The 22,710-nt window shown below is 32.6% G+C and overlaps 1 protein-coding gene across 1 annotated transcript in view; it reads left to right on the forward strand.

Annotated features, from left to right (window-relative positions):
* Positions 1 to 22,710, forward strand: part of LOC111688377 (myosin-I heavy chain) — a 1,083,699-nt gene that overhangs the window by 989,616 nt on the left and 71,373 nt on the right. Inside the window, exon 16 of the mRNA XM_046950624.1 lies at positions 11,948 to 12,151. Coding sequence (XP_046806580.1) covers positions 11,948 to 12,151 — 204 coding nt within the window. The remainder of the gene's footprint in view (positions 1 to 11,947; positions 12,152 to 22,710) is intronic.

The following is a 22,710-nucleotide window of genomic DNA, read 5'->3' on the forward strand; positions in this document are numbered from 1 at the left end:
AAAAATGGCACGAGTTTAAAAATTTTACATGTCGAAGGTACCCTACTTTGAGCCGCCACAGCTCCGTCCCTGGGGCATCTGCGAAAACTCCTTGGCTACGCTCACGCCAGATTTTATCCCGATCGGATCAGCCGTTTAGAAATGCCAGATTTATTTCCAAAAAATTTCCATTCTGCCCCACTGTGGTGTCGTAAAAATGAGATGATGGATGAAAGGCATCGTATACAAATGATACCATCGAATTTTCCTTCCTTGTCCAGATATGTTCAGAGTACAGATGCCATCCCATCTGCGTAATTGTAATTTTACATCTCAGAAGTTGAGCAACGGGGCAGCAATGGTCAGAGATTAGATAGCTCGAGTACTTCAGAAAAGTACAAAAATTGCCACCTGAGTTTTTCATTGAAGGATTCAGGGGCGATGGTAGACCGTTGTTCAAGTCTACCCAGTGGATGAAAAAGACCAATACAAAATACAAAGAAAATTTTAACAAGTAAGAGTGTTATATTCGGCTGTGCCGAATCTCATATACTCACCATCAACCACTATGCCGTTAATATAATGCTCCCCTATAAACATCTGGTTGATATTTGAAATATGGCTGAAGTGGACCGAGCTCTTTTGAACTAACAAAATATTAATTTAAAAAAAAATATATTTTAGTTTAATTTTTAAACCGTGAGCGTATGAGTAGTTTTCTATACTCATAAAATTTTGTACAAAGATTTCGTTTGTATAGAACCTGTTTATGCAAAATTTCAGCGCAATATTCATATTTTAAATAAGGCAAACTCTTATTTAAATTACCAAAATTTGGTTCTGAAGGGAACCTTTTATAGAGCCTAGGGTCAGTTATTGATCAGTCCACATTAAATTCGGAATGAAGAATTATATTATTAAGTATAAACTTTTTATGTCGATTTGTTCTGAATTTTCTTCTTTTTTCTAAAGTTGATCCATAAGTTTTTGTAGACAGTTTTTGGTTTATATAAAACATGTTTTCTATGAATATCATTGCTGTACTCGCAATTTATGTCAGTAATTAGCGTTAATGGAATTTTATAATGGGGGCTTATATGGGGGGTATGGTGAATTACCGACACATTCCGCATGAAATTTGGAGTGAATTTTATAACCGTATTTCAAAACTCATATTTTTAAACCAGTTGATGGTTTAAGTAATTTTCTGAAGGTAGGGTCAATTATGACCCATCCACATTCAAATTGGAAAAGAGATTTCGGCTCGCGAGAAACTAACATACTTGTATCACATTTTATCGCTATACCTGCACTTTTTAACCAGTAATGAGCGTTAAAGTAATATTCTGAAGGAAACCTTGTATGGGCGGTATATTCGTATATTTTAGCCAGTAATGAGCGTTGAAGACATTTTCAGAATAGGTAGAGTTATTTATGGGCCGATCCTTAAAAAAATGGTCATTTGTACTACCGCAACTTGGAAGTGGTTTGTCGATGTTTAATCCCATCTGAACTTTTAATTCTTCTTGGATTCTGTTTTTTCCGCAGCTCTCAGTTCTTTCAATTCTTCATTATCTTTGTTGATTTAGTAAGATTCTCTGGCACACTTCTATATTTGAGGTCGTATGCTATGTGTAAAAAGTAATCCAAAAATTGTATTCTGGCATGAAGTGGTGAATTTCCGAAAGACATGACTTCTTCATTAATACTTCTGCTTTTGTTTATATTTGAGAATTGCGACTTTTTCTCATTACATATTGAGAATATCCAGAAGGAAGAAGTTTCTGTTATAGCATTGCTGACCTTTCCATTAATCATTGATAAGCTTAGCTGATATGATACGTTAATAGAGAATTCCTTTATTTTTATGCAAATGGGCTCCAGTGCATTTATTTCACCTTTTAAATATTCCACTAAATCTTTTGTTGTTTTCTGAACCCGGAGTTGTATTGATCCATATATTTTCAAATGAATTTCCGATGCTTGACGATGATGGATTAAGGGAATATGAATGAATTCATAATGGCACTAATTATGACATAAATACACTTTTGTAGTCTGCTAATGTCCGACTTCCATTCTGGAAGTGCTGATAAACCGTCACATCCCCACTTACACATTAAGACAACATCACAGTTATGAATTTTCCTTAGTTGGTCTTTTGAAAAGTCTGACACAATTCTTGATGCTGTGTTTTCGAGCAAAGATGATATATCAATACAAGCTTCCACATTATTAACAGCAATAGATGATGGTAGGATAGTTTGTTTTTTTCCTGGATCGCCTTGTATGATGGTAATATATTGTGTCCTTTTTCATGCAGAGATTTCCTTAATATTTGGTACTTATTTCGACTGAGACCCAGTTCCAACATAAGCGCTATTGCTTCCTCTTCAGTAAAATTTGATTGTGATGTTGGAGTTGGTATACTTTCCACAATTCGCTTAAGTCGTTTTGGTGATGCATTAGGAAGAATAGTTGCAATATGTACGGCGTTCATAAGTTGGTTTTCCTTTTTCAGCATTTCGTTAAATGTATCAGCAATTTCCTCATTTGAGATTGAAAAAAGTTTTTGTGTGACCCTCTTTTTTTTGACCTTGAACATAAGTCTTCGTATGACTTGCAAGGCGCTCCTGCTGATGTGTTGTAAGTTGAGATTTCAGTAGTAGTTTCCATCCAACTACAAAATTTTAATCGAAATTTCTTTTGATTTCCATCCACAGACTTAATTTGTACATCAAAAAGTTTTCAATTTTTGATTAGCCTGTTTTGTCTACTTTTCTACTATATGTAGTTTTTATATAATTTGAAATGTCTTCAATTCTTTCTGGCCCTTTTGAAGATACACTCCATAAAACGGAACACAACTCTTCGTACTTTAATGTAATCTTCATTGTAGATTTATTAAATATGGTACTTAAAATCTGAGAAGTTTACTTATATACCAATTCTTGTCATTTCCGATACAGGTATTCCAAAGTAAAAAATTACGAACTGTCTACCTATTAACATTTAGGACTATATTACTATAACCAGTCATTGATATTTCTTATTAGTGAATGAATCGAAATTATCATTACCTGTATATTTTTACCTACATGATCATAAACGAAACAGAACGAAATGATCTGTCAAAAAAATTTAGGTAAAAAATAGTTATAAATTTCTGAAAATTTAAGCATAATAGGACCTTTCAATTATAAGGATAAGCAAACAAATAGAAAATAGGTAAATATAAGATTTAAACATGTTCTGTCATATTTTTTATACTAAATATGAAAAATATGAAATTAAAGGATACAGGTTTAAATGAACATATTTTTGAATGTAACTGAGATATTGGCTTGAAGTTTTTCGTAAAGGGTCGAGAATTTCCATATCTAACTAAAAAAATATTAAGGGATAAATATGGACTAAATTGTTGTAGTTATTTGCGACCCTATTAAAATTTTGATATAAATCATAGTTTTAAAAATTTAACAAATATGTAATATATGAAAAAATCTTTATTTATGAACAAAACTCAATGGAATCTTCAACGCTTGTTAAATTTGTCATTTCAAATAAGAAAATGCAAAAAATAAATTGAAAAGGTCAAAGGGCATCCCGCTATTCCAAAAATAGGAATGAAATTCCCAAAAATGGGATTTTTTTACATTTTTGCCCATAGGGTCCACATTTCTTTCAGGGCTGGGAAAATACTTTTGGAGTAAATAGAAAACATATTGGGGTTAGCAAAAACTGCTTTCAGTTTTCTGATCCCAGCTTTGGGATTTTAGAACATGTCGCCCAAAGTTGAAGTTTTGATAAAAAATAGGTCATATTCGGAAGGACGCAGTGGCAACATTTTCAAAAAATAGGACAAGTTTTTTACGCCAAAGCGTTCTGCGTAAAGATACCTTTTAGAAAACTATAAATTGTTATATGTTCTTAAAGAAAATTTTTTTTTATTAATAAAAGAGTTAAGACACATTTTGGGCAAAAATCTAAAATTTTTTGAATTTTTAAATTAAACGTATATTTTTTCATCTGTAAATGATATTGATCTGAAATTTTTTGTATATTATTGGAAATTTTGTTGTCTAACTAACAAAAAAAAATTGAGTCCATTTCGTTCAAAATTACGCCCGGTATTCAAAAAAGGCGGACCAAGGTATGGTAAATTTTGTATCACTAAATTTTTAAATGCCCATAACTCGGATATTATAAGAGATAAGTAGTATTTGAGTAAAAAACAAAAAAATGGCACAAGTTTTAAAAATTTTACATGTCGTAGGTACCCTACTTTGTTCCGCCACAGCTCCGTCCCTGGGGCATCTGCGGGGTTCATCTTCAAAACTTAAACTCGAATACTCACTGCTACGCTCACGCCAAATTTTATCCCGATCGGATCAGCCGTTTAGAAATGCCAGATTTATTTCCAAAAAAATTTTGGAAATAAAATTTGGCTACGCTCACGCCAAATTTTTCCCGATCGGATCAGCCGTTTAGAAATGCCAGATTTATTTTCAAAAAAAATTTCCATTCTGCCCACTGTGCAATGGAAGACAATTTTAATAAAAAAAAATTTAATAATTAATAGAAACAAGTCTAGAAAATTTGATTATTTAACCATTTTCAAAAATCGGGTTTCGGGATATTCGAATTTACGCTATCGCTAATTGAAAGTTCATAGTGGGTTAACGGGATTTTTAACTTTTATTAGTAGAAGCTATTAACGAATGGGGTATCATATGAAAGCTCCTTCGAAGTGCCATTGGATAATATGTAAATCAAGAACATCGATTTCGAAATTTTCGCGGTTTCTGAATAAAAGCATATTTTTTTTGGAAAATCGATAAAATGGTATTTAAACTAACTAAATGGCCAAATTAAATTTTTCTTTAATGTATATAAGATAAATGCGGAAAGTATGGATATATTTAAATACTTAAAACGTGTTTTATTTGTTTTTTGGAAACTTTAAACTATAATCTTCTTTTAAAAAATAAAATTTTTGATTTTTTGCACATTTGGTATAAAAAGGTGCGGGAAAAATATTTCAATTTAAAAATAATAGCACGTTTTAGAAATGTCAATGACAAATGTAAAAGTTTGATACCTATATTAAATACTTTATACCCTATATCATTACAATTTATGTAATGTTAGTCAGGGAATGTTAGTAAAAACCAAATATAATAGTGCTAAACTAAGCTTGAAGGACTCCAATTGACTCAAAAGCACTTCCAGTGTTGATTAATATTAAATTACAGATCGTCAGTTTTAAGGTATCTGGAAAAATTGGTATATAGCACTATTAAAGTTGAAGAATTATGTTTAATAGCTGCTTTTAGTTACATAGCCCCGCTTTAATATTAGTAAGCGCCTTGATTATTATTCAGGAGTGTGTTTTAAAGATCTACAAATAATTCTGTATTTTTTTAAAGCGGACCACATTTGATTTAATTAATTATTTCTCACACGACTATTAAAAATATTTCATATTTATTTTGAAAACTAACGACCGCATATTAAAAAATTCATTTTTTAAATAAACCGTATTATTCGACTGCAGAAAACCAAGTTTTTAACATTCAAAATAAAACTCCGTAGCAAAAAAACCGGTCGGGAGAAATACTCAGTGAGAAGTATTCAATGTGTTTTAGACACCAATGATGAGCACTTTGGTTCTAAATTTCTGTAATATGAATAAAAAAGTAATTTTTTCTTGGTGTTTCATGCAATAAAACTATGGTTAGTGAAAAGTTTCAAAAAGTATATTATTTCGAACAACAGAAAAATGATTTTATGCAAAATTTGCGATCAATAAATTTTTTGTAGAAACATGAACTATTGTAAATATTGTTTTTTTAGTGTAGTTTTTGAGTAATAAACTGTATATACAGTGTGTGACAAAAATGTTTAAAATTTTAGTCTAATTTTTAAAATTAAAAAACGATATTTATAAAAGTTTTATGTTTCTTAAAAAAAACTGAATTTAACTCATTTACCCATATTTAACGCGTAGCTTTAAAAGAACATTTTTATTATAAATTAAAATTTTCTAGAGAAAAAAATTATAAAGCATAAAAACAACAACAAAGAGATAAAGCAGTAATATGTTGGTAATACAGCTTCTATTTGTTTGAGGGTGGTAATACAGTTTGACGGTGGTAGTACAATACAACAGTTAATATTTCTGCGCTAATGCATGTTATATGTGACATGTGTGCAGAGATACAAGTAGATTCAAAACGCAGCTATTTATTTTTTATTGTAGTTTTTATTTACTTTGATGCAGATATAAAATGTATAATTATAATAAAATCTGACTTGACCATCAGCGGTGATAGAGGGTATATATAAGTTTGTCATTCCGTGTATAACACCAAGAAATATTCTTCTGAAACCCAACAAAGTATATATATTCTGGGTCCTTATCAAATTCTGAGTCGATTTAGCTATGTCCGTCTGTCTGCCTAAAACACGCTCACGTTTAAACTAAGGAAAGGCAGTCAGCCAAATTCACCTGATATATTCACTATGATTCTAAGCAGTTTGGTATTGAAAATGAGCAAAATCGGTTCACACCGGGAAAAGTTATGAATCAAAATTTAAAGCAACTTCGAAAAAATAAGCATTTTTTACACATTCGGATGAAATTTTCTCGAAAACTATTCAAGATATTTCCATGAAAATCACCACACATTTGTATCTATACAAGAGCTTGTGCCAATAGAATTCATCCGAAGAAATCTTGATCGGTCCATAATTGGACATAGCTCCCCTACAAGGTCCCCTCCCGAAAATCACTTGAACACACATAATTCATTACTAAAATAAGATATCCATATAAAATTTGGTACAAATATTACTCTCACATAAAGAAATATTACTGTGAAAATTTTTTCCGATCGGTCCATAATTGGTTATAGCTCCCATACAAGGTCCCATCCCGAAAATCACTTAAACGCGTATAACTCATTACTTAATTAAGATATCCATACAAAATTTGGTATAGGTATTGCTCATATGCATATAAATATTACAGTGAAATATTTTTTCATTGGTCCATAATTGGTCATAGCTCCCATACAAGGTCCCCTCCCGAAAATCACTTAAACGCACATAACTCATTACTAAATTAAGATATCGATATATTGTTTGGTACAGGTATTGTCCATATGCATATAAATATTACTGTGAAAAGGTTTTTCCGATCGGTCCATAATTTGTCATAGCTCTCATACAAGGTCCCATCCCGAAAATCACTTAAAACTACAAACTCATTAGTAAATGCAGATATCCATTTAAAATTTGGTATAAGTATTGCTCATATGCATATAAATATTACAGTGAAAGGTTTTTAAGGATCGGTCGATAATTGGTCATAGCTCCCATACAAGGTCCCCTCCCGAAAATCACTTAAACACAAATTACTCATTACTATATTAAGATATCCATATAAAGTTTGGCACAAGTAGTAAATATTGTAAAAAGTTTTTATACCCTCCACCACCATCAGTGGTGATAGAGGGTATATATAACTTTGTCATTCCGTGTGTAACACCAAGAAATACTCATCTGAGACCCAACAAAGTATATATATTCTGGGTCCTTATCAAATTCTGAGTCGATCTAGCTATGTCCGTCTGTCTGTGTAAAACACGCTCACGATAAAACGAAGCAATAGAATTTAACCAAATTCACCCAAAATGTTCTTTGTTTTCCTAAGTTGTTTGGTATTGAAAATGGGCAAAATCGGTTCACATCGCGAAAAGTTATGAATCAAAATTTGAAACAACCTCGAAAAAAATAGGCATTTTTTACACATTCTGATGTAATTTTCTCGAAAACTATGTAAGATAATTCCATAAAAATTGGCATACATTCGTTTCCACACAAGAGCTTAATCTTTGCGTAAAATCGCCAGAATCGGTCCACAATTTCATATACCTCCCATACAAAAGTACAAATTCCCGGAAATTTGGTTTTTTGTTAATAACTTCCGTCGTAATGTCGATATCTTCACAAAATTTTAGAAATTAACATTTTATGACAATAGAATTTATTCAGAGGAAAATTTTTTTTAGATGGGTCCATAATTGGTCATAGCTCCCATACAAGGTCCCCTCCCGAAAATCACTTAAACGCGCATATATCATTACTAAATTAAGATATCGATATAAAATTTGGTACAAGTATTGCTCTTATATACAGAAATATTAAAATTAAATCTTTTTTTGGATCGGTCCATAATTGGTCATAGCTCCCATACAAGGTCCCCTCCCGAAAATCAGTTAAACCCGCATAACTCATTAGTAAATCAAGATATCGATATAAAATTCAGTACAAGTATTGCTCTTATATACAGAAATATTACATTGAAAGTACTTTTGGATCGGTCCATAATTGGTCATAGCTCCCATACAAGGTCCCCTCCCGAAAATCAGTTAAACGCGCATACCTCATTACTAAATTAAGATATAGACATAAAATTTGGTACAAGTATTGCTCTTATACACAGAAATATTACAATGAAAGATTTTTTCGATCGGTCCATATTTGGTCATAGCTCCCATACAAGGTCGCCTCCCGAAAATCACTTAAACGCACATAACTCATTACTAAATTAAGATATCGATATAAAATTTGGTACAAGTATTGCTCTTATATATAGGAATATTCCAATGAAAGATTTTTTCGATCGGTCCATATTTGGTCATAGCTCCCATACAAGGTCCCCTCCCGAAAATCACTTAAACGCACATAACTCATTACTAAATTAAGATATTTATATAAAATTTGGTACAAGTATTGCTCTTATATACAGAAATATAACCATGAAAGTTTTTTTTGATCGGTCCATAATTGGTCATAGCTCCCATATAAGGCCCCCTCCCGAAATCACTTAAACGCGCATTACTCATTACTAAATTAAGATATCGATATAAAATTTGGTACAAATATTGATCTTATATACAGAAATATAACTATGAAAGTTTTTTTTGGATCGGTCCATAATTGGTCATAGCTCCCATATAAGGTCCCCTCCCGAAAATCACTTAAACGCGCATTATTCATTACCAAAGATATCGATATTAAATTTGGTACAAGTATTGCTCTTATATACAGAAATATTACAATGAAAGTTTTTTTGGATCGGTCCATAATTGGTCCTAGCTCCCATACAAGGTTCCCTTCCGAAAATCATAAAAAACGCACATAACTCATAACCAAATATTGATATCCATACATTTATCAAAAATATTGCTCTTATATACATAAATTCACTATAAAATTGTTTTACGATCGGTCCATATTTGGTCATAGCTCTCATACTAGATCCAGAAAATCACTTAGAATCACAATATTTATTACCAAGTAATGATATAGATACAGAATTCTGAAATTTTGTATTTATATACATAATTGGACATAGCTTCCATACAAAGTCCTTTTACGAAAATCTCTTAAACGCACATTACTATATAGCAGCGAAAGGCAGACTCACACCACTACAGCGTGTAGGTGTTGTAGTTGTGTGAGTTATGTATTATTCTCTGACGCTCTCTGTGCACTGAGCAAAATGTGTGTCCAAGTTTGAATAAGTAGTTGTTGAATAGACAGTGTACTTGAAGTTGTGAAAAACAAATGTGAACAGTTTTGTCTTTTGAAGTCTATTAAAATGTTATAATAAATAATAAAATAAAATATATAACATTTTAATAGACTTCAAAAGACAAAACTGTTCACATTTGTTTACGTTAGCTTCTTAGTCGGAGAGGGAAACGAACCCAAAAGATTTACATGAGACAGAGGAATTTCGTTAATAATTTGGCGAATTTCTTCTGCCTTCTCGCCAAAGCACTCTAATACGCTGTTAGTTAGTTCTTTGAAAAATTCCCCATCGTCAAAAGGACGGCAACGTTTTGCCAAAGAAGAAGCAACAACGTAAGATGCTTTTTTCTTTTAACGTCTGTTATTTGTGTCGTCTACTACGTTGGATTCACTAGAATCCATAATCATTTTCTCATAAAAGTTTTTTTTTTAAATCTAAAATTAATGACATTCTTTCATCCCCAGTAATATTTACATATTCACTGTGGAATGTAAGATAATGTCTTTTAAAATTATATGTTTTATATGCCAATGTATGTTGGCATATTAAGCACTCAAATTTACCGAAAAAATTTTCGGCAAACAAGAAATCATATTCGTACGATTCCTCAAACATTTTTTTCACTGTAGCTGAAAAAAAACAAAAACAATAGCTGAAATAAACAAGCATAAAAGCGTGAAACAACCTGCTTCCATCAAAGCTCATGCGAGACTGACTGGTTTTGATTGTTTTTATACAATGTGTGTGCTTGCGTACATGTGACAACAAAAACAAGAGTGCTCATTTGAGAGCTCGCGGCGTTTCGCTGCTATATAGATTCATAATTTGGCAAAAATATTAGTTTTGTATACTTCTATTTCTCCTATATTAGGGGCAGGACCCTAAAAGCGCTTTAACCGTATTTAAAGAGCATTATCAATTTGTGTTAAACAATATTTTGTGTAGAACATAATTATATATGTATTTGTATTTTGAAAATCTCTAAATCTTTCACACACATACATACAAATTACATGCAAATTACTAAATTTATAATTTTCAATAAATCTTGGAATTATAATAGATTTAACTTTTGGGATTTTTTCTATTAAAGACATGAGAAAACTTATTTTTACAAATATTTGATCAATTAGAAAATTAATAACATAAAAGTAGCTGGTAGAGGGTATTTAAGATTCGGTACAGCCGAATATAGCACTCTAACTTGTTTTCCGATAGGTTCATAACTGGTCATAGCTCCCATACAAGGTCCCTTTCAGAAAAACACTTAAAGGCACATAATTCATTAACAAATAGTGATACCTATTAAATATTTCGCATAAATACTATTTTTGTACACAATAATGTTATTTCAAAAGGTTTTCACGATCAGACCATCGTTGGTCATAGCTCCCACACAAGGTTCTCACCTGAAAATCACTTAAACGCACATAACGCATTACCAAATACTGATATTCATACATTTAGCAAAAATGTTGCTCTTATATACAAAAAGTACATTGTTTTACGATCGGTCCATATTTTGTCATAAATTCACAATATTTATTACCAAATAATAACATATGTACAGAATTTGTATACCCTACACCACCATTAGTGGTGATAGAGGCTATATATAAGTTTGTCATTCCGTGTGTAACACCAAGAAATATTCATCTGAGTCCGAACAAATTATATATATTCTGAGTCGATTAGCTATGTCCGTCTGTCATGCAAATTACTAAATATCGCTAAGCGCTATAAAAAATAAAGAAAATGGCGTTTGTAATGTTCAATAAATCTTAGAATTTTTCTTTTAAAAATATGAGAAAACTTATTTCTACAAATATTTGATCAATTAGAAATGTATTAATATAAAGATCGGCTCAGCCGAATATAGCACTCTAACTTGTTTTTAAAATATTACGGTTTTAATAAAGGTTAGGAAAATGGTAAATATCTTTTTAGAAATATCCTTGACTGAGATACTTTTTTCGATATCATAATCCTTACGTTAAAACTATAATAAAGTATGGACAAACTGAAAGACATAGGTTTTCATTAGGGTCTAAAACGATAGTTTAGAAAATATACAATTGAATGCTTGATGAAAAAAATCTTGAAAAATGTGATCTTTGGCCCTTAATAAAATCTAAAACATAATGAATTTTGAAATTTTGGAGAACTTTAAACGTCGCATTTACACAAAGAATGTATGTACCAAGTATCATCAAAATCGGAAAGGGTAGGGTACAATACCTTTTCGAAAATTTTTTAAATACCTCCTATATCGACTATATTATTACTATAAACAGTAGTGACTATAATCGAAAAGTACTAGTGAACATAATTGAAAATCATTGATGTACATTTTTAATTTTATAGCAAACATTTACATCCAATTGGCCACGTGTATTATGGTTAGCTGTTGATCAAAATGGCATTCACTTACTTGAACACCGCTCCCGAAATATTCTATGCACCCATGACTATGAATCTATTATATCGTACTCTCCAAATATGAATTCGCTGATGATATTTACTGGAACTGAGAAAAAACAATCAAAAGTAATACTGAGTACAACACAGGTAATTTATAAATATACTTTATACTGTTTTTTTAGGAAAAAAAATTATTAAAATTATTTTACTTTAGTAAATTTAAGCTTTATAATTTGTAATAAAATGAAAACACAAAAATAACAGATGTTCAGAGACCTGGGCGAGTGGTTGTAATGCACACGTCCTATTCTCCCTGAACACTAAATTTACTTATAAAACAAAAAACCTAAGATTAACAGTTCTTAAACTAAGATTATGAATCTAATATTCCCATCAACAGTGGGATTTCAAATGCACTACACCACTACACTACATTTTTAAATGGAGAAAATCTTTGTTAAGGCCTATAATTAGCAAACCGTTTAAAATTTAAGAAAATAGTTAACTACAAAAATGTACATCTTAATAAACAACTTTCTAAAACATATGAACTTCTTAGGAATAATAGGTAATTCGCAAAAGTGAACAGTTTCCTAAAAAAAAAACTAAATTTCATTTGGTTTTTCTTTAATTCAACATTAAGGTGTCACGTATACCACTTTTTACGAGGATACCTCTAGAAACGATGCGTTTCAATGAAATAAATACGGGAAAAAATAAAACTTAATTATTTTTGAAAATGTCCTCATTTCCCAACCTGCGATTAAAAATTTTCATCTCAGTGCATTATATCAAACATTTATTTAGCAATCTTTTGGAATTGGGTATCAAAAATTCCCCAATTTTAAGCTTGTCGTGGGAAAAGTAATTAAAATTATTGTTAGAGTATGCGCAAAATGTCTTTTATTGTATTATAAGGGGCATACAAATTTCAAAAATTCTGAAATGGACTACACCAAATGCCAAATAATTTTATGAATATTTTTATGTATTTTTTCAGACATGTCTGATGTCAGAAATTTTCTGAAATAATTCTTATACTTTATCAGAATTTTTACGAATAGTATAAATTTCCTTTAGACATTTTACAGAATAATCGGCAAACTTTTAATTAGACTTTTCTGCATTTTCTGAAGTATTAAACGATTAACATCAGACTTGTCAGCACATTGTCGAAAGGGAATTTTATTGTTACGACAATTATGAGACTAATCTGCACATTGGCGAAGGACAGTTTTATTTTTATTCCTATATTATTCTTTAGACATAAAGGAGAATAGTCTGCATATTTTCTGAAGTAAAATATAAAATGGCTTTCGAATAATATCCGATAAATCAGCACATAATCTGAAGAGAATTATTTTTGTAATTTCATCAGACAATTAAGCGAACAATATAAATTTCCTTTAGATATTTAACAGATAAGTCTGCACATTTTCTGATATTTTTTGCTCAGTCATTTTTTAAGAAAACTTTGCGACAACTCTGCACATTATCTGAAGGAAATTTAGTTTTTTTTTTATAAATATAATACACAAACCTGTTTATATTGTGAAATTCGCCAACTGTACTTTAAAAGGGAATTTAATTTTTATGTTCTTTTATTTTCTCAGTTGGTCTTTGGAAATCAAATAAACAACATCAGCATATGTGATGATTATTGCTTAAATTTGTTTATACTTTGTTAATACAGAAAAATTAGTTAAAAACAACATAAATTTTTAGGGTTTAATTTTATAATTTTAAATAGATGTGCATATAATATGTATGCAGTATGGTTTAATTTTAATAATATTGAAAATAATCTATAAAATTCTATTATTTATTTATGCACCCTAAAAAGGCTTGAATAATGGAAGCTTATAAATTATTATTAAAATTAATAATAAATTCTATATATAAAAATAGTTTTCATCAGACGTTGATTAGAATAGTCGCGCCATTTTCTTAACCTTGATCAGACTTTTGTACGAACTGTCAGAGATTTTATCAGACATTTATCCGACATCTATCAAATTTTCTTATATTTGATTAGACTTTCGTACGAAATGTCGAAAGAATGTCACACATGGTCCGACTTCATTTAGATTTGTCGAAAATTCCTTCAGGCTCCTTACACAGCCATAGTACCTAGACACAGTAGTTGTAAGGCACAGGACATCTAAGGGCCATAGGTCACAGGCGTAGTGGTGACTAATACACTAATACCCATAAAAAGAATCCCAGAATATAATATGAACCCATAACGGCGGGGTCTTGTTCCAGTCAAAGCAGTTGACTGGTCGTTACGCGCTTTCTTGTCTCGGTAAATTGGCTTGTTTACTATTTAAAATATGTAATATTTAAAATCCTGAAATATTTAAAAGTCATGAAGTATTTGTAATCCTGTAGAATTTGAAATCCTATAATATAGTATTTTTAAATAAAATATTGTAAATAAAAAATTAAAAGAACATTTTTGGTGTGATTATTTTTTATCCTGGCTCCGAATGAGTATATCCTGGCAAAGATTATTATAAATGGTGTCCGAGAAGGGACTCAAAGTTAAATACATTGAAAAAATTATTAAAAAAATATTTTTAGTGTGAATTTTCAATTTATAATCAAAATGAGCCGTGCTTTGATAAATCTTTTAAAGAAGGATATCGTTCAAATCCAAGTCTACGAGACTTTGACTGTTAAAAGGTGACGCTTTAGCATGATATTTACAAAGTTAATTTGAAGTTTTATTCGGATTTTGTCGATAATTTTAAGCTTTTCTTTTTGCCAAATTTATTCTTAGAAAATTTGGATGATGCTATCAGGGATCGATTACAGAAAGCTGATGAATGTTTTGTCGATTATGTTTCAGTAATTCAGTCGTTGATGAGGTGCACAAAATTAACCGCAAATATACAACTATAGCGCATCTATGGAAATTGCAGGGCCGAGTACAAAATATATATATTAAGAGAGGAGAGTTCAACAGGTTACGAATACGTATTATACAGGCACAAGAAAAAAATATACAAGCAGAGGATAATAAAAAAAGTGATACGGCGTGTACAAACGGCTATTGCATCATCCAAATCCGGTTAGTTATGCTTTCGATATGGTGAGACAGGCCATAGCCGTGCGGATTGCTCTAATCCACAAGTTGGGATTGCGGTAAACGAGACGTAAAGACGGTTAATTGTTGCCGATCTGGTTTGGAAAACTCGAACAGAGGTCTTCTAACAAAGGAAAGGGCAGAAGATCTCTGAGAACAATAACTTTTCCAATTAGATTTTCGATTACGAATAATGCTAACAATTAAGATTAAAAGGATTTCAGAATTTTTTGATACTGAAGCTACAGTATACATTTGGCCATTACAGAAGAATTGAATATTCCTATCGTTGCTGCTGACTTTGATAATCTTTACTTAGCGGGCCATTCTAGAATTCCGGTGAAAAGAGCCGCAAACATCTGGTTTGTGTTGAATGGTATCGTGTATCGTCAAGATTTTTTAGTACTGAGAACGAGTTTAGATCCAATCATAATTGGCATGAATTTCTTACAACAAACTGGCCAAGAACTACATATTATCTCACGAACACAAACAACAAATTCAGTCACTTTACAGAATTCTGATATTTGTCGAATTAATTCATTGCAAGTATCATCCACAGTCGATTCCATGCCAGAAAAACAAATTGCAGAAGGCATTAGATTGTGTTATTGGTCCGGAATTAGACTCATTCTTTTTTTCATACCTGGATGGTATTATTGTCCTGGGAAGTACTATAGAAGAGCACTTATGTAATTTAAAAACTATTTTTGATCGACTCATAACAGCTAATCTTCGTATTAATCCGGACAAATGCACATTTGCACAGAAAACTATACAATACCTTGGCCACGTAATCAGTGAAAACGGAGTTCACACCAATCCCAAAGTTAAGAGCTGTATTAACATTTCCAGAACCAACTACCCATAAAGAATTGAGGTTATTTTTAAACACGGCGGTATGGTATAGGTGTTTCGTGCCAAATTTTTCAACGTTATAAAGCCCGCTGAACGACCTTTTGAAGAAGAACCGGAAGTGGAACTGGGAAACCCTACAAAAGGCTGCATTTGAAGAAATAAAACAAAAATCCATGGAAGCACCAGTTCTTACTTGTTCCGATTTCTCACGTACTTTCATTTTACAAACAGACGCTAGTGATGTTGGTCTTGGGTCTGTACTACCACAAGAATTCGAAGATGGTGAAAAGGTAATTGCATATGCTAGCCGCACCTTAACGACTTCAGAGCGGAATTACACAGTTACTGAAAAAGAATGTCTTGCTATTGTGTGGGGAATATGAAAATTGATATATTATATTGAAGGATACCACTTCATTATCAATCACTAAAATGGCTCAACTGGAAATGGCATGAAAACTTGAGAAGACACGTATAACGACATCGATCCTATACCGTGGAAACTGGTAGTTCGTAAAATCGATGGAAATCGTGTTCTTGCCGAATGTCATGATGATGTTTCCGCCGGACATTTAGGAATCAACAAAACTATTGCACGGGTGACAAAATTATACTATTGGCCGGGTATATTCCGGGATATCACAAGATACGTACGATTCAAACCGCTCCAACAAGCACCAGCTGGTAAAATATGTACTTCAGAAGTTTTCAGCCCTGGACACACTACATGTGCAAATCTCTACCGAGACCTACCCATGGTAACACGACTGTTTTTCATGATAAATTTACCAAGTAGTCCGAATTTGTTCCGGTTATAAAAGCCACAACACAAACTTTTTAAAGGCCTTTCGTGAAAGGATATTGTGTCGTTTTGAAGTTCCTTATGTCCTACTTACCGACAGCGGCACTCAATTCATTCAGCCGAGAGGGCCAAAAATATTTCAAATCTTGGGGAGTTGAGCAACGTTTCACAGAAACTTATTCACCACAAGAAACCCCCATTGAGAGAACAAATAGAACTATAAAAACCATGATCGCTCAATTCACCGAAAAAAGCATAGAAAATGAGACAAACAACTACCCGAACTAACATTGTTCGTGAACTCTAGTAAACAATCTTCTACCAATTATAGTCCGGCATATTTGACACTCGGCATAGAACTACGTCTTCCGAATACGCTGTTTCATGATAAAACTAACTCAGAAAACGCAGCCAATGATACAAGCCTTGAAGATCGTCATAATCATCTATTGGATATTTTCCAAATAGTACGCTATAACCTACACACCGTATTATAATTTACGTCATCTGGAATTGGCCTCTAAAATAGGAGATCTTGTCCTGGTAAGAAAACACGTTTTATTTAAAGCAATTGATTATTTTGCAGACAAACTTGTTACTAAATTTATATCACCAGTGATAGTTGAACTTATTGATCCAAAGACCAAAAAGAAGAAAGGTACTGCCCATCTAAAAGATTTAAAAATTTACGTGCGGATTTTTAAAATGACAAAAGAAAAATTCAAGATGAGCTGCTTACGTTTTAGACAATCCATGGATAAAGAAAAAAACGCAGAAAACCCATATATTTAAATGCTCCGGTGGAAAGTGTCGAAATCGCTTAAGTTGTGAAACTGCCGAACCTATATTTGCCGGATTTGTTAACTAATCTAATTCACTTTGTCGACTTAACTATCATATCATAAGAAGTTCATATGTTCTAGAAAGTTCTTTACTGAGACGTTAGGTACATTTTCGTAGTTAACTGTTTTCTTAAATTTTAAACGGTTTGTTACTTATAGGGCTGAACAAGGAAAAATTTAAAAAAAATAATTTTTGCGATTCTGATTATGAAGAAAACGTTTTTTTGGCTTTATATGTTTACAATTTTGGTTTCATGTGATAAGAGTAACAATATTTCCTCAGAGAGTAAATCAAAATTCCCAACGGTTTTCAAGATATGAGCCTGAGAAAATTATTTTTTTTTTGTAAAAAATGATACCCCAAATCTATGGCGGCCTATAAATAAAAAAGTTCATGACTTTGTTCAAAACTGGAAGACATGGGTCTTCTTATTTTTGGTCTTTTATCATATAATGGTGTCCGTATATGGTTATTTTTTTCGTGTTGCACTGTGATAGTTTTTACAAGAGCGCCCACAGGGCCAATCCTTATAAATGTTGGTAGAGACATTCACGTCTACTTCAAAGTTATTGATGTAGAATTTAAAAGTGTAGTGTTTATAGGCGGCTTTTGAACTTCAAGTCATTTTCTGAAGGGAGTTTGTATGGTTGCTAGGGTCAAATGAGGCCCGATCATTACAAAAATCGGTAATGTCGTTAAAAATTTTATAAAACTAAGTTTCGCCGACTTTTGTTGACATAATAAAACATTTAACTTAATTATGAGCCAGTGGCCTTCGGTAGGTTAGTGGTCAGTGTTCCAGTCTGGTAGACCCGAGGTGGTGGGTTCGATTCCCACCTGTGGCACTGGTTAAGGAGCCCACAACAGGCCCGATAGAGGCCTAGGTGTATTACTTCGGATTTGATGTATATATGTACATCCACATTTTTAACTTACTAACTAACTAATTATGTGCCTTAATGCCCTATTAGGGGCGTACGGTTGTATGGGGGCAAGGCGAGATAATAAACCATTTTGAATTGGCTTCGTCCTTGGGCCAAAAAAAGAGTGTGTGCCAAATTTCATCCAATTATCTTGAAAATTGTGGCACAAAAACTTGATCGACACAGAAAACGATTCTAACCCGATTGGTATATTTTAAGGTGGATATAGAACGAATATTTTTGTATGTTACAAATATCAGCACAAACCCAACATACCCTGCCCACTAAAGTGATGTAGGTTATAAAAAGATACAGAAAGTTAAACTAGCGCCAGCTAAACCAAACTACACCATCGCCAGCTCCATCCATCGAGGGACTCTTTCAACACCAGCATAAGGTTCAGGTATCAAGGTTTTCCACCTATTAGTGGTACACCTTTTTTTTAAAAATTCTATATGCCACAAAAATAAAATTTTGAGTAAATCGATATTTAAGTTTAAAAAAATGTCAAAAAACAGGATTTTCTTAATTTATACTTTAAACACACTTAGTAATCATATAAGGTCGATAACAATCGGATGCCAAAAGACGGATATCATAAATAACAGAGGGAGAAGTTGACTTAAAATTGTCGGCGGCTGAGCCAAACTAATTCGACGGCGGCTTTAAGTCAGCTCAGAGCCGAACAATTTTATGGAAACTTAAACTCTTAAATTTATGTTCAAAAATAATGTAAATATCAAAATTTAAAGACTGGGAGGATCTCTTTGCCTTAAATATTAATAATAAATGATTTTTAAAAAAGGCTCAAAAGTTCTAGATTTAGTCTACTTTAATTCTTATTTACACTCTCTTGAATCTTATAGCCCATTCAGACCAAACGATGAACCACCCTGTGTTAGTATAAAAAGTACCTATTTAAACAACTATACAACTATGGTTAGTTAGTTAGTTCTATCGGGCCGGTTGTGCCCTCCTTAACCAGTGCCTCAGGTGGGAATCGAACCCACCACCTCCGGTCTACCAAACTAGAACACTAACCACTAACCTTCCGGAGGCCATAGCCATATTAGGGAACAAATAAAAAATGTTTAAATTAAGAAGACATACATTTACATATCTTTAAAATAAGAGTATTGAAAATTATAAAATATCGTTTGTAAAAATCCTGTACGTTTTTTTTTTAAATATAATTTGGCCAATAATAATTTATTTTGTTACAGAATCAAAAATAATTGGTATTACAGTCTATAGCCTGGTTAATAAAAACATTAAAAAATTTGAGTCGATTTAAGCCGAATGTTACGGCGGCGGCTCAAGTACATAAATATAGATCGGCGGCGACTCAGCGTCGACTCGAAGCCGGTCGAGTTCGACCTCGGCTGTGGGTACCTAAAGATAAAAGCAAAATATCTTGTACAAACGAAGTTATTTTCTTAAAAAACTTACCCTTATATTTGTGGCCTCCTCCAAATTATCCAAAACTATTTTTATTTCTTCAGGCGTCCAATTTTTATTTGGTTTTTCTCTTTTTAATTTCTTCTGCGGGATTGTTTGCTCCATCATTTAAATTTTATTTATTTTATTAGTGTTTACATCTATCAGCTGTGTAAAAGTTAGAATTGCAAACGCAATACACGTAACGAATAAACTATACCATTTAAGTATTGCATGTACGCAATGTTGTGACAAATGCAATTGTGTGTATTTTGTTGTTGGATTGCAATAAAAAGCTATGAGATTTTGCATTTACTCTTTTACAAGACCATTTGCACTAAACACTGAACTCCGCTAATATTTATTTTCAAAATGAAATTTATATTTATGATTTGGTATATGCAAAAAATATTGGAAGTATAATGACAAAAAACATTGGATTGGTTTGGGTTTTGCACTGAATATTCAGATTAAAATTTGTGGTAAACTTGCGTTTTGTCAGCACAGTTAATATTTTGATTCTTGATTGTCGTTTCAAACATCCGAACTAATATCAGTCAATGTTACGTCAAATTTCTTGCATGGATTTTAGAAATATCCATTGTTTTAAAAAGTTTTCGATAAATGTCTTTAGTAATTTAGTATGACTTTATATAAGATTTTTTTTGCAATATGAAATTTAATTTATAAACAAAACAACATACATAATTATAAATAAAATTATTTTTGCAGTAACATGGTAAGCCAATTTAATTTCAAAAAATTATATCCCTCGAGATTTTGACCATTATATTTGTTTCATAGTATAATAATACTTGTCTTATCTTGTTTTATCACAACAACATAAAAAATTATGAATTTATAAAAAAAATATTGTTCACTGATGTATTATTTTTCCATGTTTAGAAACTCAGTTTCTTGGACGTAATTCCTAAGAATCTTCCAATCCGTGTTTGTTAAGAATGTTATTTCCGGAATAACATAACTTCAAAATACTTAGATCTAACATCGACGAATGCCTGACAGTGGCAAAGAAAGAGCTCCAGAGTTTCACTGTCCTCTCCACATGCTCTACATTCGTCTAAATCCGCATGTGCACGAATACGTACCATCATACTAACCTCAGACTTGCTCATTTTGAGGAGATTTCTCGTCTTGCTCTCATCAGGGTCACCCCATAGAATCTGTGTGGTTCTACCCACCGTTTCATTATTCCAAGAGGCCTTATGGGATTCCCTCATCCATATTTTTAATACAGCTTTTGTTGCGTCGAATGGTTTTGCGTTTGTCAGGATAACTACATCGAGCTCCCTTCCCTTTAAAGCTATAACATTCGGCCATTCGTTGCCGACTACTCCCGAGTGGCCTGGTACCCATATGATGTAAACCTTACCTCTGGGAGTGTATTCAGTTACAGCTTTTTTACAATCCAATACGGTCTTAGATTTAATTCTATCACCTGATATCTCCCTAATTGCCTTCTGGCTGTCGGTAAATATATTAAATATATATTTGCTCCAATGTTCCGCTTGACCAAGACATTCTATCTGGGATTAGCGTTTCAAATTTTCCGACATATTCTGTGTCTGCTATGCGATCAGGCACGTTTAATGAATGTGTATAACCTTCCAATGTATCCAGTATACATTGATGACGTGTCCTATAACCGTTTTTGTCTAGTTCGCCTAAAGTAAAGAGCCGTTCGGCTGCAAGCGCCGCCTCATATCTTATATATGTTTCAATGGGTGGAATATCTAGCAACGTTTCCAGAGCCTTTGTTGAAGTAGTACACATGGCACCACATGGCAAGCAACATGTACGCTGAACTCCCTGTAGTAGTTTGATATTACACTTTTTGTACAAAGCAGTCCACCAGATTAATGAAGCATAAGCTAGAATTGGTCTAATTACACTTTTATAAAGCCAATTTGTCATAGCAGAACTTAGATTCAATTTCTTGTGTGTGGCACCGATGTGCCTTGTTGTTCCTATCCTCTGTGTGGTGTCTCCATTTTAATTTCCAGTCAAGTAAGTACTTAACTTTGTCTGTCACCGGTATCTTCTTGACCAGGAAGCAAGATTCAGTATATGTAGAAATTGTAGTCTTTCTTGTGAAAAGACTGATTTCCGTCTTCGCCGGGTTAACATTGAGGCCTCTCGGTTGAGCCCAGCTCAAGGCCGTATTCAGAGCCTTCTCGGCTCTTCTACACAAGTAATTTGGATCCTTTCCCTTTAAAAGTATTACGACATCGTCTGCATAGCAGAGATGTCTAAGTCGTGGTAAAGGTGACAAAATGCCACCCTGTGGTATACCGCGAAACACCTTTTTCCTGATAGTTATATCGTACATCTCGCAGCTTATCCATCTGTTCCTTAGCATGTAGTTGATCCAGTTACGGAACACCCGGCCAACATAAAACTGGTCTAGGGATTGGATTAGTGTGCACGTTATTGAAAGCGCCTTCGATGTCAATGCATACCGCCAGTGTATACAGATTGCTATCGAAAGATTCACCTATGTAGTGGACGAATTCGTTTAAAGCTGTTTCCACTGATCGTCCCTTTAAACATTTCCATATTACCTTCCCCTTCCTCCAATATCGGTTCATCTATGTTATTTGATACTCCGGGTGGGAAATGAGAGTCCATTAGGAGTTTCATTGTCTCCTCCATATCCTCAAGCCTCCTGCCCGTGTCATCGATCATAGAATCCAGTTGGACATGAGTTTTGGATAGGAATTTTTTATCTTCGATA

The sequence above is a fragment of the Lucilia cuprina genome, chromosome 4 (assembly GCF_022045245.1).
Source record: "Lucilia cuprina isolate Lc7/37 chromosome 4, ASM2204524v1, whole genome shotgun sequence".
Classification (NCBI taxonomy): Eukaryota; Metazoa; Arthropoda; class Insecta; order Diptera; family Calliphoridae; genus Lucilia; species Lucilia cuprina.